We start from the raw sequence: 12,044 nt of genomic DNA on the forward strand, positions 1-12,044 counted from the left end.
TATAGTTCAGTTATGTTGATACCACAAACGCATACCAGAGTGATGATCCTAAGGACTGTCACTGGGTCCAAGAGAACAGAATATCATACAATGTTCACATTTTTTCACCCTGGGCAACTTTTTCTTTTCTTGTTTTGCAAGATTGAACCTCAGGGCTTTGCACATGCTAGGCAAGTGATCTGTCCTTGAGCTGCATCCCTGGCCCCTGGGCAATGTTTTCCTGTTTCTGAAAGGATATCATAATTTTTATTGCTTAGGTTCACAGAACCATTGCTACATCAGGGTTAATGCTTAGGATCAAAAGTGAAATCTCAATTTGTTTTATGCTGTATGAATTTCAGTGCACTGACATTTACCAAATGCCAGCACACACAATACCATATGGTTGTTTACTGTCAGATAAGCATAGTGACACCTCTCTGAAGGCTCAACCACTCAGTAGACAGAGGCAGGAGGATCACTTGAGTTCTAGGCTGGCTGAATAGCAAGACCCTGTCTCAACAAATAGCTGTGTGTTGTGACTCACACCTGTAATGCTAGCACTGCAGAGACTGAGGCAGGAGGATTACCTTAACACAGGGTTAGACTGTACTAAATGAGTTGAAGTTCATCGTGGGCCACATTGTCTTTAAATATCATCATCATCATCATCATCATCATCAACAACAACAGTAAAAAGAATTATAAAAATAGTAGAAATAAAAAGAATAAAAAGTTCTATTATCCGTAAAACTAAGGAATTAATATTTTATAATTGCTAAGCTATTTTTATAGTTGTTTACTTAGGCTGAAGAGAACTTCACGGATGAAGAGGCTCTTCATCCATACATCTGCATACATACTTGAGTATGGAAATACAACAGATGTGCTAGGATGGTGGAACACATCTTTAACCCCAGCACTTGGGAGGCAGAGGAAGGCAGATGGGTCTCTGTGAGTTTAAGGCCAGCCTGGTCTACAGAGTGAGATCCAGAAAACAATCCAGATCTACATAATGAGACATAGTATCTCAAAAAACAAGAAGAAGAAATATACCAAATGTGATTCATATTGATAAGGACCAGTGAGACACACTGTCTCTAAGAAGAAGAAAAAAAAGAAATATTTCAAATGTGATTTATATTGATAAGAACCAACTCTATTTTTGTCTGTTTCAGGTCTTCTCTTTCCTTGATGGTTTCTGTCATCAGTGCTTTATTTACCAGACCTGCCCAGTCTTTAGCTCCCATGTTGATACTGTCTAAGCTAAACCAGCAGGGCTATGGAGAGCCGAACAACAGGTAGAGTAAAAAAAAACTTTGCAGTCATGCAAGAAATCCACTCTTTCCCATTAACCATTAAGAAACTATCTTGGACTTTGGATTTTGTTAGCTATTAACTCACATACCTCAAATGAACTATAATAAAAGCATTAATGTTAAAGAGTCATGAGATAGTTTTAATACCATTACTGAAATCACAGATACGGTGTATCTCTGACCTAGAAATTTTAATCTTGCCTCGCTTCCCAAGTGCTGGTAGATACGTTCATATAATCTGATCACATTTGTTTTTGTGGTACTGGGGATTACTGTCTGGGCTTTGAGCAGCATCCCCATCTTTTAGTAGTATCTGAAGGAACTCTTTCATAATCTCAGCTTCTCCATGTACTAGGTGACTATTTTTTTTTTAATTGGGGGAGTTACTGTAAACCTAGGCAGCATTAAAAGCCTCAAGCAAATTTGTAGTAGAAAGCCATGATGGCAGACTCTGTCAGAGTCTTATGGCCATGTGTCACCAATTTTAGCTTATTCTTAGAGCATTGTGACAGTAAGGGAGGAAGAACAGGTGTGCTTACCTTTCTCTGAATTATCTGTGTTCTCGAAAAACACAAAGGCCCTACAGTCAACATTTTCAATCCCATTTGTACATTAGCATTACAAGACAAGCTCTAATGGCCAGGTCACACCCCAGACCAGTTCAATCTAGAACTCTAGAGGTACGATCCAGCCACTAGCATCTTTTAAGGCTCCTCAACTTTCCCCCTTTGTGAAGCCAAGCTGAGGAACCTAGAGATTAACAGCCCTGGGAACAGCGGCTCTGAGCACGAATTCTTGTTGGCTCAGCAACATGACACGTTGGCGGCCTGACATGTTGGCAAACTAGTTTTGTGATACCGTAAGCATTTTCAGAGATACAAGCACACACAGGCACTTGGGTATCATTTATCTTTTAAGTGATAACTAAACCTTGCCTCTGGTGGCCTCATGTGGCACATACGACCTGAGAATCCAGAGGCTAAATGTAGTACTCAGCAGGTGATCCCTTCTTTCTATTTTTTCTTTTTCTCTCTTTTTTTGAGACAGTGTCTCTCTATGTGGTCCTAGCTGTCCTAGAGCTCACTATGTTGACCTTGGTCTTGAACTCACAGAGATCCACCTGTCTTGCTTCTCAAGTACTGACATTAAAAGACTACACCTGGTATAGCATTTGTTTCTTTGCTTACTGTTTTCAGTGTACAGAACCAGCTAATTTAGGATTAGTGTTCTTCCCTTTGCCCCTTTCAAAAGATACTCTAAATTCCTTGGTGCAATTAAAGAAATGTTAATTCTGAGCTAAATGTAGTGGTAATGCCAATACTTGAGAAGCTGAGTGAGGCAGAAGATTGTTTGAGCTTTAGGCCAGGTTGGGCTACATAGTGAGTTAGTCCCAGGTAGTAAGGTGTGTGTGTGTCTCTGTGTGTGTGCTGTCAGAAGACAACCTATGGAAGTTGGCGCTCTCTCTTCACTCTGTGGGTCCCAGGGATCAAACTTAGATTATCAACCTTTGGGGTAAGAATCTTTACCTGCTGAACCATTCCACAGGCCCCTATATTTACTTCCTAAAGGATTCAGTGATACACTTAATTCAGCAAAATATAATCATTGAATTTGTTAATAAAGATCTATAGTTGGGTAACTTGAACAAGAAAACCAGAATAATCCTTAGTTATATGGGGCAAGATATTTCATGTAGACAGTAGAAATGGATGACCAGGCTTGGGCATGGTGGCACACATCTGGTTTCTTGTTTGTTCATTTTTTTTTTTTTTAAACAGGGTCTCACTGTGTATCCCTTGCTGCCTTAGAACTTGTTGTGTAGACCAGGCTGACCCAGAAATCTCCTGCCTCTGCCTCTCGAGTGCTAGGATTAAAAGGGTGTGCCACCACACCTGACAGTGAGTTTGAGGCTATCTTGATCTACATAGTAAGTTTGAGGCGAGTCAGGGCTACACAATGAGACATTGTGTTAATAAGAAAAGAAATAGATCATTAAATGTATATAATCTCCTGCTCAAAAAATTACTTTAATTCTGGGGATATAGTTCAGTGGTTAATCACTTGCCAAGTGTATATGTGATTTAACCCCTAGCACTGCAAACATGAAGCAGATAGTTTTGAAATTATAGACCAAGCTGCCAGAATATTGCACAAGAGAATGTCCAATACAGCTCCAGGGTGCTATGGCAAAGACCTCTTCCTTTCACTTGCTCAACCAAGTAGATTTATGTTCTTTCTTGGCAGACACATCGAATTTTTGTAGTGTTAATACTGAGTTGAGAGCTAGAGTCCTAAGGTTTGTTCCCACTCTGCCTGCATGGCATTAGGGAGGCAGAAGGGCAAGTCCAGTACACTGAGCTAAGTCCAGAGGTCAGAGAAGCCACAAATACAAAGAAGCACAGGCCTGTGATTGGTTACTTGCATGGGATGCAGTAAATACACCTACTCCATGTGCCAGGGAGTACCCTGCAGTCCTGGCCACACTCCTGCTGCTTCATAGGACATTAGGAATACAAAGGTACATTTTTACCAGGGGTCATAGACTGTCAGTTTTATTCACTGGATTGCACTGTCATCTACTGGTGTATTGTATATAACTGATCATTATACATTTACATCATTATATAAAATCATTATTTTATTATTTTATTTTTTATATATTTTTTATTTTTTTATTATTTATTTTTAGTTTTTTTTTTTTTTTCTGGGTATGATGGCTCATACCTGTTATACTACTACTAGCTCACAGGGAGGCTGATGCTGGAGGATTGCCATGACTTTGAAGACAGCCTGTACTATACAGTGAGTTCCAGGCCAGTCTGAACTGTAGTATGAGAACCTATCTAAAAATCCAAACCAAAGCAAAGCAAGATAAAACAAAAAGAATAATGGCTTCCTGTGATCAGTCTGGTTTATATACAAGCATGTTTCTTTCTTCCTTTTTTTTTTCCATATTAGAAATGTGACCAGGACTTGGGACATGCTAAGTAAATGCTCTACCAATGAGCTCAAACCCAAGCCATACAAGTATGTTAAAAATTATGTATGCACATTCCCTGTGAACTCTATATCCTACCATAAAGATATTTGTACATTCACATTTATTGTGGCTCTATTTACTGTGTATAGCAATGAATTAGAACCAACCTTTATGTCCATCTGCAGATGAATGAATAATGAAAATCTGATACATATATAAAGTAAGTATAATTCAGTCTAAAGAACACTGAAATCACCAGGTGTGGTAGCACATGCCTTGAATCCCACACATGCCTTTATTCCTAGCATGTGGAAGACAGAGGCAAGATTTCATTTTCCATTTTAGTTAAAATTTTTACTTTATATTCCAATCATAATTTCCCCTCCCTCCTCTCCTCCCAGTCCCTCCCTCTCACCTCACCTTCCCCCATTTCCTCCTCCCTTTCTCCTCAGAGAAGGGGGTGCCTCCCACAGATATCAACCCGCCTTGGCATATCAAGTTGGAGTAGGACTAGGCACATCTTCTCCTATTGAGCCTAGACAAGACAGCCCAGTTAGGGGAAAGGGGACCAAAGGCAATCGAATCAGAGACAGCCCCTGCTCTAGCAGTTAGGGGTCTCACATGAAGACTGTTACATATGTGTAGGCAGTCGAGGTCCTTCCCATGCCTCATCTTTGTTTAGTGGTTCAGTCTGTGGAGCTCCAATGGGTTCAGGTTAGTTGATTCTGTAGGTTTTTTTTATGGTGTCCTTGTCTCTGGTTCCTTTAATCCTTCCTCTCCCTCTTCCACAAGATTCCCTGAACTTCACCTAATGTTTGGCTGTGGGTCTCTGCATCTGTTTCCATTAGCTGCTGGGTGAAGCCTCTCAGAGGACAGTTATGCGAGGCTCCTGTCTGCAAGTATAGGAGAACATCATTAATAGTGTCAGGGGTGGGCTTTCTCTCATGGCATGGGTCTCAAGTTGGGACATAATAGAGAGATAGGCACCATTTTTTTTTTTTTTTTTTTTTTGCTGGTTTTCTGTCCTGAAGTTTCATAACAGATACCTCCAAAATTATATTCATGAAAAAAGTTTAGAAAGTGACCTTTTTTCTCTTCCAGTGGCATAGTAGGCAGCATGGTCTTCAACACTAGTAAGAACTCAGATACAAAATGATTCTTCTCGACGGGCGGTGGTGGCACACGCCTTTAATCCCAGCACTTGGGAGGCAGAGGCAGGTGGATTTCTGAGTTCGAGGCCAGCTTGGTCTACAGAGTGAGTTCCAGGACAGCCACGCTACACAGAGAAACCCTGTCTTGAAAAAACAAAAAACAAAAAACAAAAAACAACAACAACCACCCCCCCCAAAAAAAAACCAAAAAACAAAATGATTCTTCTCAGAGTGAGCCACATACAAATTCAAAGTAGCCTTAAGGTTTGCATTTTAAAATATTTATTTACTTATATATTTAGGTTGTATGTTTGTGGGTGTGCATGTACATGTGTGCACATGTATATATGGGGCAAAGTCACCTTCAGATGTCATTCCCAAGGTGCTATTTACTTTTTAGGCATAGTCTCTCACTGGCCTGAGGGTCCCATGCAAGTTAGGCTGGCTGGTCAGTGAGGCCCAGGGATCTCGTATCTCCACCTCTTAGTGCTGGGGTTACAAGTTACACCATAATGTCAGTCTTTTTTATGTGCGTTCTGGGGCTCAAACTCGGGTCCTAATGCTTATATAGCAAATATTTTACTTATCGAGCTATCTTCCTTAACTTTGACTTACTAGGTTTATTAATGTTTTCCATGTTATTAATCTTGAGTTTGTTGATGCATACTATACAATCTTTGTTTATTTGAAATAGGGTTTCTCTATGTAGTCCTGGCTGTCCTTGAACTTGCTGTGTAAACCAGGCTGGCTTTAAACTCACAGAGCTCTTCCTGCCTGTTCTTCTCAAGTGCTGGGATTAAAGATATGCACCACCATGCTTGGCCAGTACACACAGACTTGGCAAAAACCAAAACAAAACAGAGGCAAGAAGAACACACAACCCCCAGCAGATTGTTCTGAAGAATCTGTGCAGTTATTCTATAGGCACACCAAAAGAACTAGAAAAACCCAGGTGTTAGAACATCCCATGCATTGCCTCAGATTCTGTGTTTTGGTGAAACACAGCTTCTTTCTTTCTCTGTCATAACATTGTATTTTAGAAAAGTATTATTAAAGAGCAGGCAAAATACTAAAGCTGTAAAGTATATATGAACACATATACATTTAGGAATATCTAGATATGTACTTATTTTTAAACCAATATTGTTTAAGCCTAGGCATTAACTATATTGGACACAAGCATTTGCATAATTTTAAATGAAAACATTTTGGCCCAAAAGATTATATTAAAGGCTATGTTGATTTACTGATATCATGTTAAGAGATGTGATTATGACATTTTGGAGGGAACTCTATCAAGATGTGCCTACTGCCACAATAATATATGTACTTTGAGTTTTTCCATAGAATTGTGGCCAATGTTACTTTTTTCCCCATAGCATTTGCTATTTACTTCTGTAAATGGAGATAGTGTTCCATTGCAAAGGGGCTACCTGTGGAAATAATTAAATCCAAAGGAGAGAGTACAAACCTTAGGGTGGTTTCTGGAGAAACACCAGACTATTCTACCCCCATCCCTTACAGTCTTCCTAGATGGATGTATGACTTTCACGACAGTCCCACCCTGCAATCATACTCAGCTGCAAGATCCTTGGTATGCAAAAGTATCTTAACTCATTTCCACAAAACATAGGCAACCTTCTTAAAAACTGGTTTATTTGGGTTTTTTCCTTTAAAAAATGAGATTAGAGGTACCATTTTTTATTGGAGAGATTTTTAGGTGAGATAAAATTTTGTAGGTAGAAATTTCAGTTCTAGGTCCAAACTTACTAGTCATGTAACTTTGGGCAATTAAATTATCCCATCTGTCCCCCTTGGTGTACAATGTTGTTGGGGAAATTAGTAGCAATGGAAGAAACATATTAAACAGGATACTGTGAACCAAACTGAGTTTCCTCAAAGTTCATATATTGAAGTCCTAACTCACAGTGGGCAATATTTGCAGATGAGACCTTTGAGAAGTGAGTTTAGGGCAGGTCCTGAACATAGGTCCTGCATGATAGGGTGAGTACTCTGGAAAGAAGAAGGTCGTGTATTGCTTCTGTGTGTTGTTCATTGATAAAGAACATCTGCATCATCATGAGCGTGTGTGAGGGCCTAGGTTACACACACACACACACACACACACACACACACACTCACGGGAAAGGGAGAAAGAAAATATAAATAAATGTTCTTTCTCTGTCATACATCCCTCCCATGCAAGGACATGACTTCCTGAAGCTGACAGTATGGCCCAGTGGTAGATTGCCTGCCTAGCATGTGCTAGCCACATTCTAGGTTCAGTTACAAAGAAAATTACTTTCTGTCTGCTAACAAATAAAAGGGCCCCTACTAAAGTCTAACCAACCTGGCTCTCTCATCTTGGACTTCTAGCTGTGAAGAAAGTAAAATTGCAACATTGGTTCCTAGCTGCTAGACCCCTCCCCCATTCCTGGCTCTTTCTTTCTCTCTCTCTCTCAATCTCTCTCTCTCTCTCTCTCTCTCTCTCTCTCTCTCTCTCTCTCTCTCTCTGTGTGTTTTATAGAATGTAGTTTTATTTTTATGTTACTCTGTTGTTACATAGGGCATAACATTTTCACAAGGCTTTTTTGGGACTACAGTCAATGATTAGCAAACACACAATATAGTGTGGTCCAACTCTCTAAAGAACAATCACTGGACAAACTGGATACCCTCTCACAAGTGCACAAATCTGCATGGAAAAGTACTAAAGTTTAGACTTGGACTTGTGTACTTTATTTCTCCTTTCTAGTATATTAAGAAAGGACATGCATTTTAATTTGCCCAAAGCAATGCTTGTATTCTGGCAGCAACATGCTACTTGTATCACAAGGTAAAGTCAATTCCAGAGCTACGAAGGCAGGAGGTGTAAGTGAATTTTTATTGGGAAGGAAGTTGTCAACTTAAACATCAGCAAATGAAGAATGTATAAGGAAACTCCTGTTGTCACAGACAGATGCAACCTCCAGAATATGTGACAAGGAGACCTTTCAATCTGTGACCCCAAGCCTGGATGCATTAAGCACTTTCCCATTCAACCTAAAAGTTCTGGATTCCTACTAAAAAGGAATTTGTAATAAGAGCATGGAAAAGTTGCTTCTGAAAGGAAACCCCCAAGAAGGTTCAGAAAAGGAATGTGGAAATCAAGAAGTTATTATTATAATTACTTTAAATTGTAATGCACTACATGTCCATATCTTCACAGTAATACAAAACACAGCCACTTGCAGAACTGGTTCAGATTACTTAAATACCAAATGTGCTGTCAGTCCTCTACACGAGTGTCTGGAAGGTACTCGTGTTTATATGAAATGAAGCTATTGATACTTTTCTACAGCAGTAACTGCACACCAGGAAGGTGGAGACAACACAAACCAAGGGATGAAGTTTTCCCACAGCTGCAGTGTGAAAAGACTATAAACAGTTGATCCCATACACACGAGTGGGCTTCCTTGCTAGAGGAAATCCAAGTGGAATAAGGAATGGAGATGTAAAAAGGTTTTCTTGAGGGGAAGGAAGTCGGTGCCCTGGATGCCTTTAGTTCTTGGCCCCTTCCGCTGCATCATATTCTCCTGCACTGTCTGATGTCCATAATGTTGTCTCTAAGCAACTGCATGATGAGGGTGCTGTCTTTGTAGGAGTCTTCATTCAGTGTATCAAGCTCTGCAATGGCCTCATCAAACGCCGTTTTAGTGCAGGCAAGCTCTGGATTATTAAGGATCTCATAGTAAAATACAGAAAAGTTAAGAGCCAGCCCCAGGCGGATTGGATGTGTAGGTTGCATCTCTTTCTTGCCTATATCAAAGGCCTCTTGGTAGGCTCCTTGGGAATTTTCTATCGTTTGTTTTCGGTCATCACCACAAGCTACTTCAGCAAGATACTAGACATAATCTCCCTTCATTTTCAGATAGAAGACCTTACTGTCTGGATTAGTTGCATTGACTATTAAATACTTATCCAACAATTCCAGGACCATGGTGCAGATGGACCTCAGCTCAGACTCCACTTTTTCCCCGATAGTCCTTGATCAGCTGCAACATCTTGTAGGAAGTGTCGGTCTTCTGCTCAGTGCCCGAGATGACCCTCCAGGCAGTTCCTTGTTGGACAGCTTGGCACCCTGTTCCATCACAGCTTTCATGCAGGTGCCATGTCATCTTAGTGCTCAGCCTGCTTGGCCAGCTTGGCCTTCTGGATCAGCTCAGTCTTCTCCATGGCAGTCGAGGACGAGCACCGAGCCTGATCCGAGGCCACCACTCGAGTCCCCCTGGCTGTGTTTTTTTATATAGGTCTTGCTATGTAATGCAGACTGGCCTTGAATTTGTGAGCTCCTGTCTCAGCCTCCCATGTACTGAGATTACAGGCGTGAACCTCCATCCCCAGCCTTAGATGACTATTCTTAGTAAATTGATCTAATGAAAGGGAAATTTTCTTCTTTGCTCCCAAGGTAGCAACAATTGGTGTATCTGTGCCCAGTAGACCTTAAGTTCTTCGGCCCTTTCCATCCTGCGCGTATCTTTTCTCAGCAGGCATATGTACTGATAGTGACCAATTTACAACTCCATTGATAGGATCGCCTGTGTTTTTACTACTGGCAATAAAAATTTCTGGATGTAGCCCCAGTAATTTCACGCCTTTTACAGGTGAGATCAATGGGGAAAAGGAGAGTAGAGAGAATCCAGGCTTCACTTGAGCCTTGTAATTAGGAACACTCTAAGTGTACTAGAACTTGAGGTACCAGTGTGATAGCTTATATTATGCTCCCTTCACTTCATAGAGCTGACTACAAATGGCCTAGCAGGTGTAAGTTAAGAAAACGAGGTGTGGGCTGGAGAGACCGCTCAGCAGTTATGAGCACTCACTTCTCTTCCAGAGGTCTTGAGTTCAATTCCCAGCAGCCACATGGTGGCTCACAACCATCTGTAATGGGATCTGATGCCCTCTCCTGGTGTGTCTGAAAACAGCTACAGTGTGCTCACATACAATAAAAAAAATCTTAAAAAAAAGTGAGGTGTACTAAGTGATGATATTTGGGGATTTTATTACCTATTGTTAGGTATTTATTGTTCAGTAGTTATTTTTCTTTTGAAAGGAAGAAATCATGGGAGAAAACGAGGTGCATAAAATTTTCTCATAAGGAAAAATGTTATTATAATTAGATGCTAAAATTAAATGCATTTGTCTATGGTTTCTTTGCTTCTGCTAGAAGGTAAGGTTTGTCGAGTGATAATATTGTTATTTTCTCTGTGTCCTAAGACTGAAAGGAGCAAATGTGCTGTAAATATTTGGTGGAAAGAAAGCATAAGCAGAGTTTGAGGATGAGTGAACTAATGTGTGCACGCTTATGCGCATGTGCAAGTGTGGGGGTCAGAGGACAGCTTGTGGGAGTCACTGGGTGGGTCCCTGAGATCAAATATGGCTCATCGAGCCATCTTGCCTGCCTTTAACAGTTATTTTCTAGGGTTGGAGAGATAACTCAGTGGTTAAGAATAGTGGCTGCTCTTCCTGAGGTCCTGAGTTCAATTCCCAGTAGTGGCTTACAAACATCTGTAATGGGATCTGATGCCCTCTTCTGTCATGCACTCATACATGCAAATAAGCACTCATATATATAAATAAATAATTTTTTTAAAAAGCTATTTTTTATACTTGAGATTCATTCAAAATGTTGGTACCTTACTTACTGTTCTTTCCCAGTGAAGAGACACCATGACTGAGGTAACTTATAAAAGAAGCATTTAATGTGGGGTTTACAGATTCAGAGGATGAGTCCTTGATCAACACAGTAGGGAGTGTGGCAGCAGGCAGACAGGCAGGCAGACAGGCAGGCAGGCATGGTGCTGGAGTGGTAGCTAAGAGATGGAGACAGAGAGAGCTCACTGGGCCTGGTGAGGGACTTTGAAACTTCAAAGCATCCACAGTGACACACCAACAAGGCCACACTTCTCAATCCTTCCTGACAGCCTACCATTAACTGGGAATCAGACGTTCAAATATATGACCCTGTGAGGGCTGCTTTCATTCAAACATCACAGTTAGTAAGGTTGGAAATGAGAGGCCAAGACAGTCTGATAGCAAACTAGTCAATAGATCATCCATATTCCAGTAGAGAGAAGAAAATAAATTCTCTAAAGTCATGTCCCTGCTTGAAATACAATTTTTGGAGAAAGAAGAAACCTTGAGAAACAAGCAGAAGCCAGGCATGGTGGTGGATGCTTGTAATTCCAGAAGGATTGCCCCAAGTTTGAGGCAATCTGATCTATGTAGCAAATCCAGGCCAGCTATAGCAGAACCCTGTTTTGAGAAGAAAAGACAAGACAAAAGAAAACCTGAAAGACCGATCTTTGGAAAGCTTCATGACAGCCTGTGAAGTAATGGGAAACTCACAGGTACCTTGGAAAGTGTAAAGCCATTCGATACAACAGAAACCTAAGTGTGTTCCTCATGGACCCCTAGCAGGATAGTTGCCAGGTTGTTAGATTCATTGGAATGTTCCTTTGCAGCCTTTGAGGATGTAGCTTAAGATACTTTGTGAGTGAGTGAGACAGTGATTGTGTGTGTGTGTGTGTGTGTGTGATATTGGTGGGGGTGTACATGCATGAAGTCTAGAGGAAG

The 12,044-nt window shown here is 40.7% G+C and overlaps 1 protein-coding gene and 1 pseudogene across 1 annotated transcript in view; one reads left to right on the top strand and one right to left on the bottom strand.

The window, feature by feature from the left end:
- Nucleotides 1-12,044, top strand: part of LOC117717233 (transmembrane protein 180-like) — a 31,492-nt gene that overhangs the window by 16,552 nt on the left and 2,896 nt on the right. Inside the window, exon 6 of the mRNA XM_034514543.2 lies at nt 1,158-1,280. Coding sequence (XP_034370434.2) covers nt 1,158-1,280 — 123 coding nt within the window. The remainder of the gene's footprint in view (nt 1-1,157; nt 1,281-12,044) is intronic.
- LOC117717240 (14-3-3 protein theta pseudogene) lies at nt 8,970-9,644 on the bottom strand (annotated as a pseudogene).

The sequence above is a fragment of the Arvicanthis niloticus genome, chromosome 1 (assembly GCF_011762505.2).
Source record: "Arvicanthis niloticus isolate mArvNil1 chromosome 1, mArvNil1.pat.X, whole genome shotgun sequence".
NCBI lineage: Eukaryota > Metazoa > Chordata > Mammalia > Rodentia > Muridae > Arvicanthis > Arvicanthis niloticus.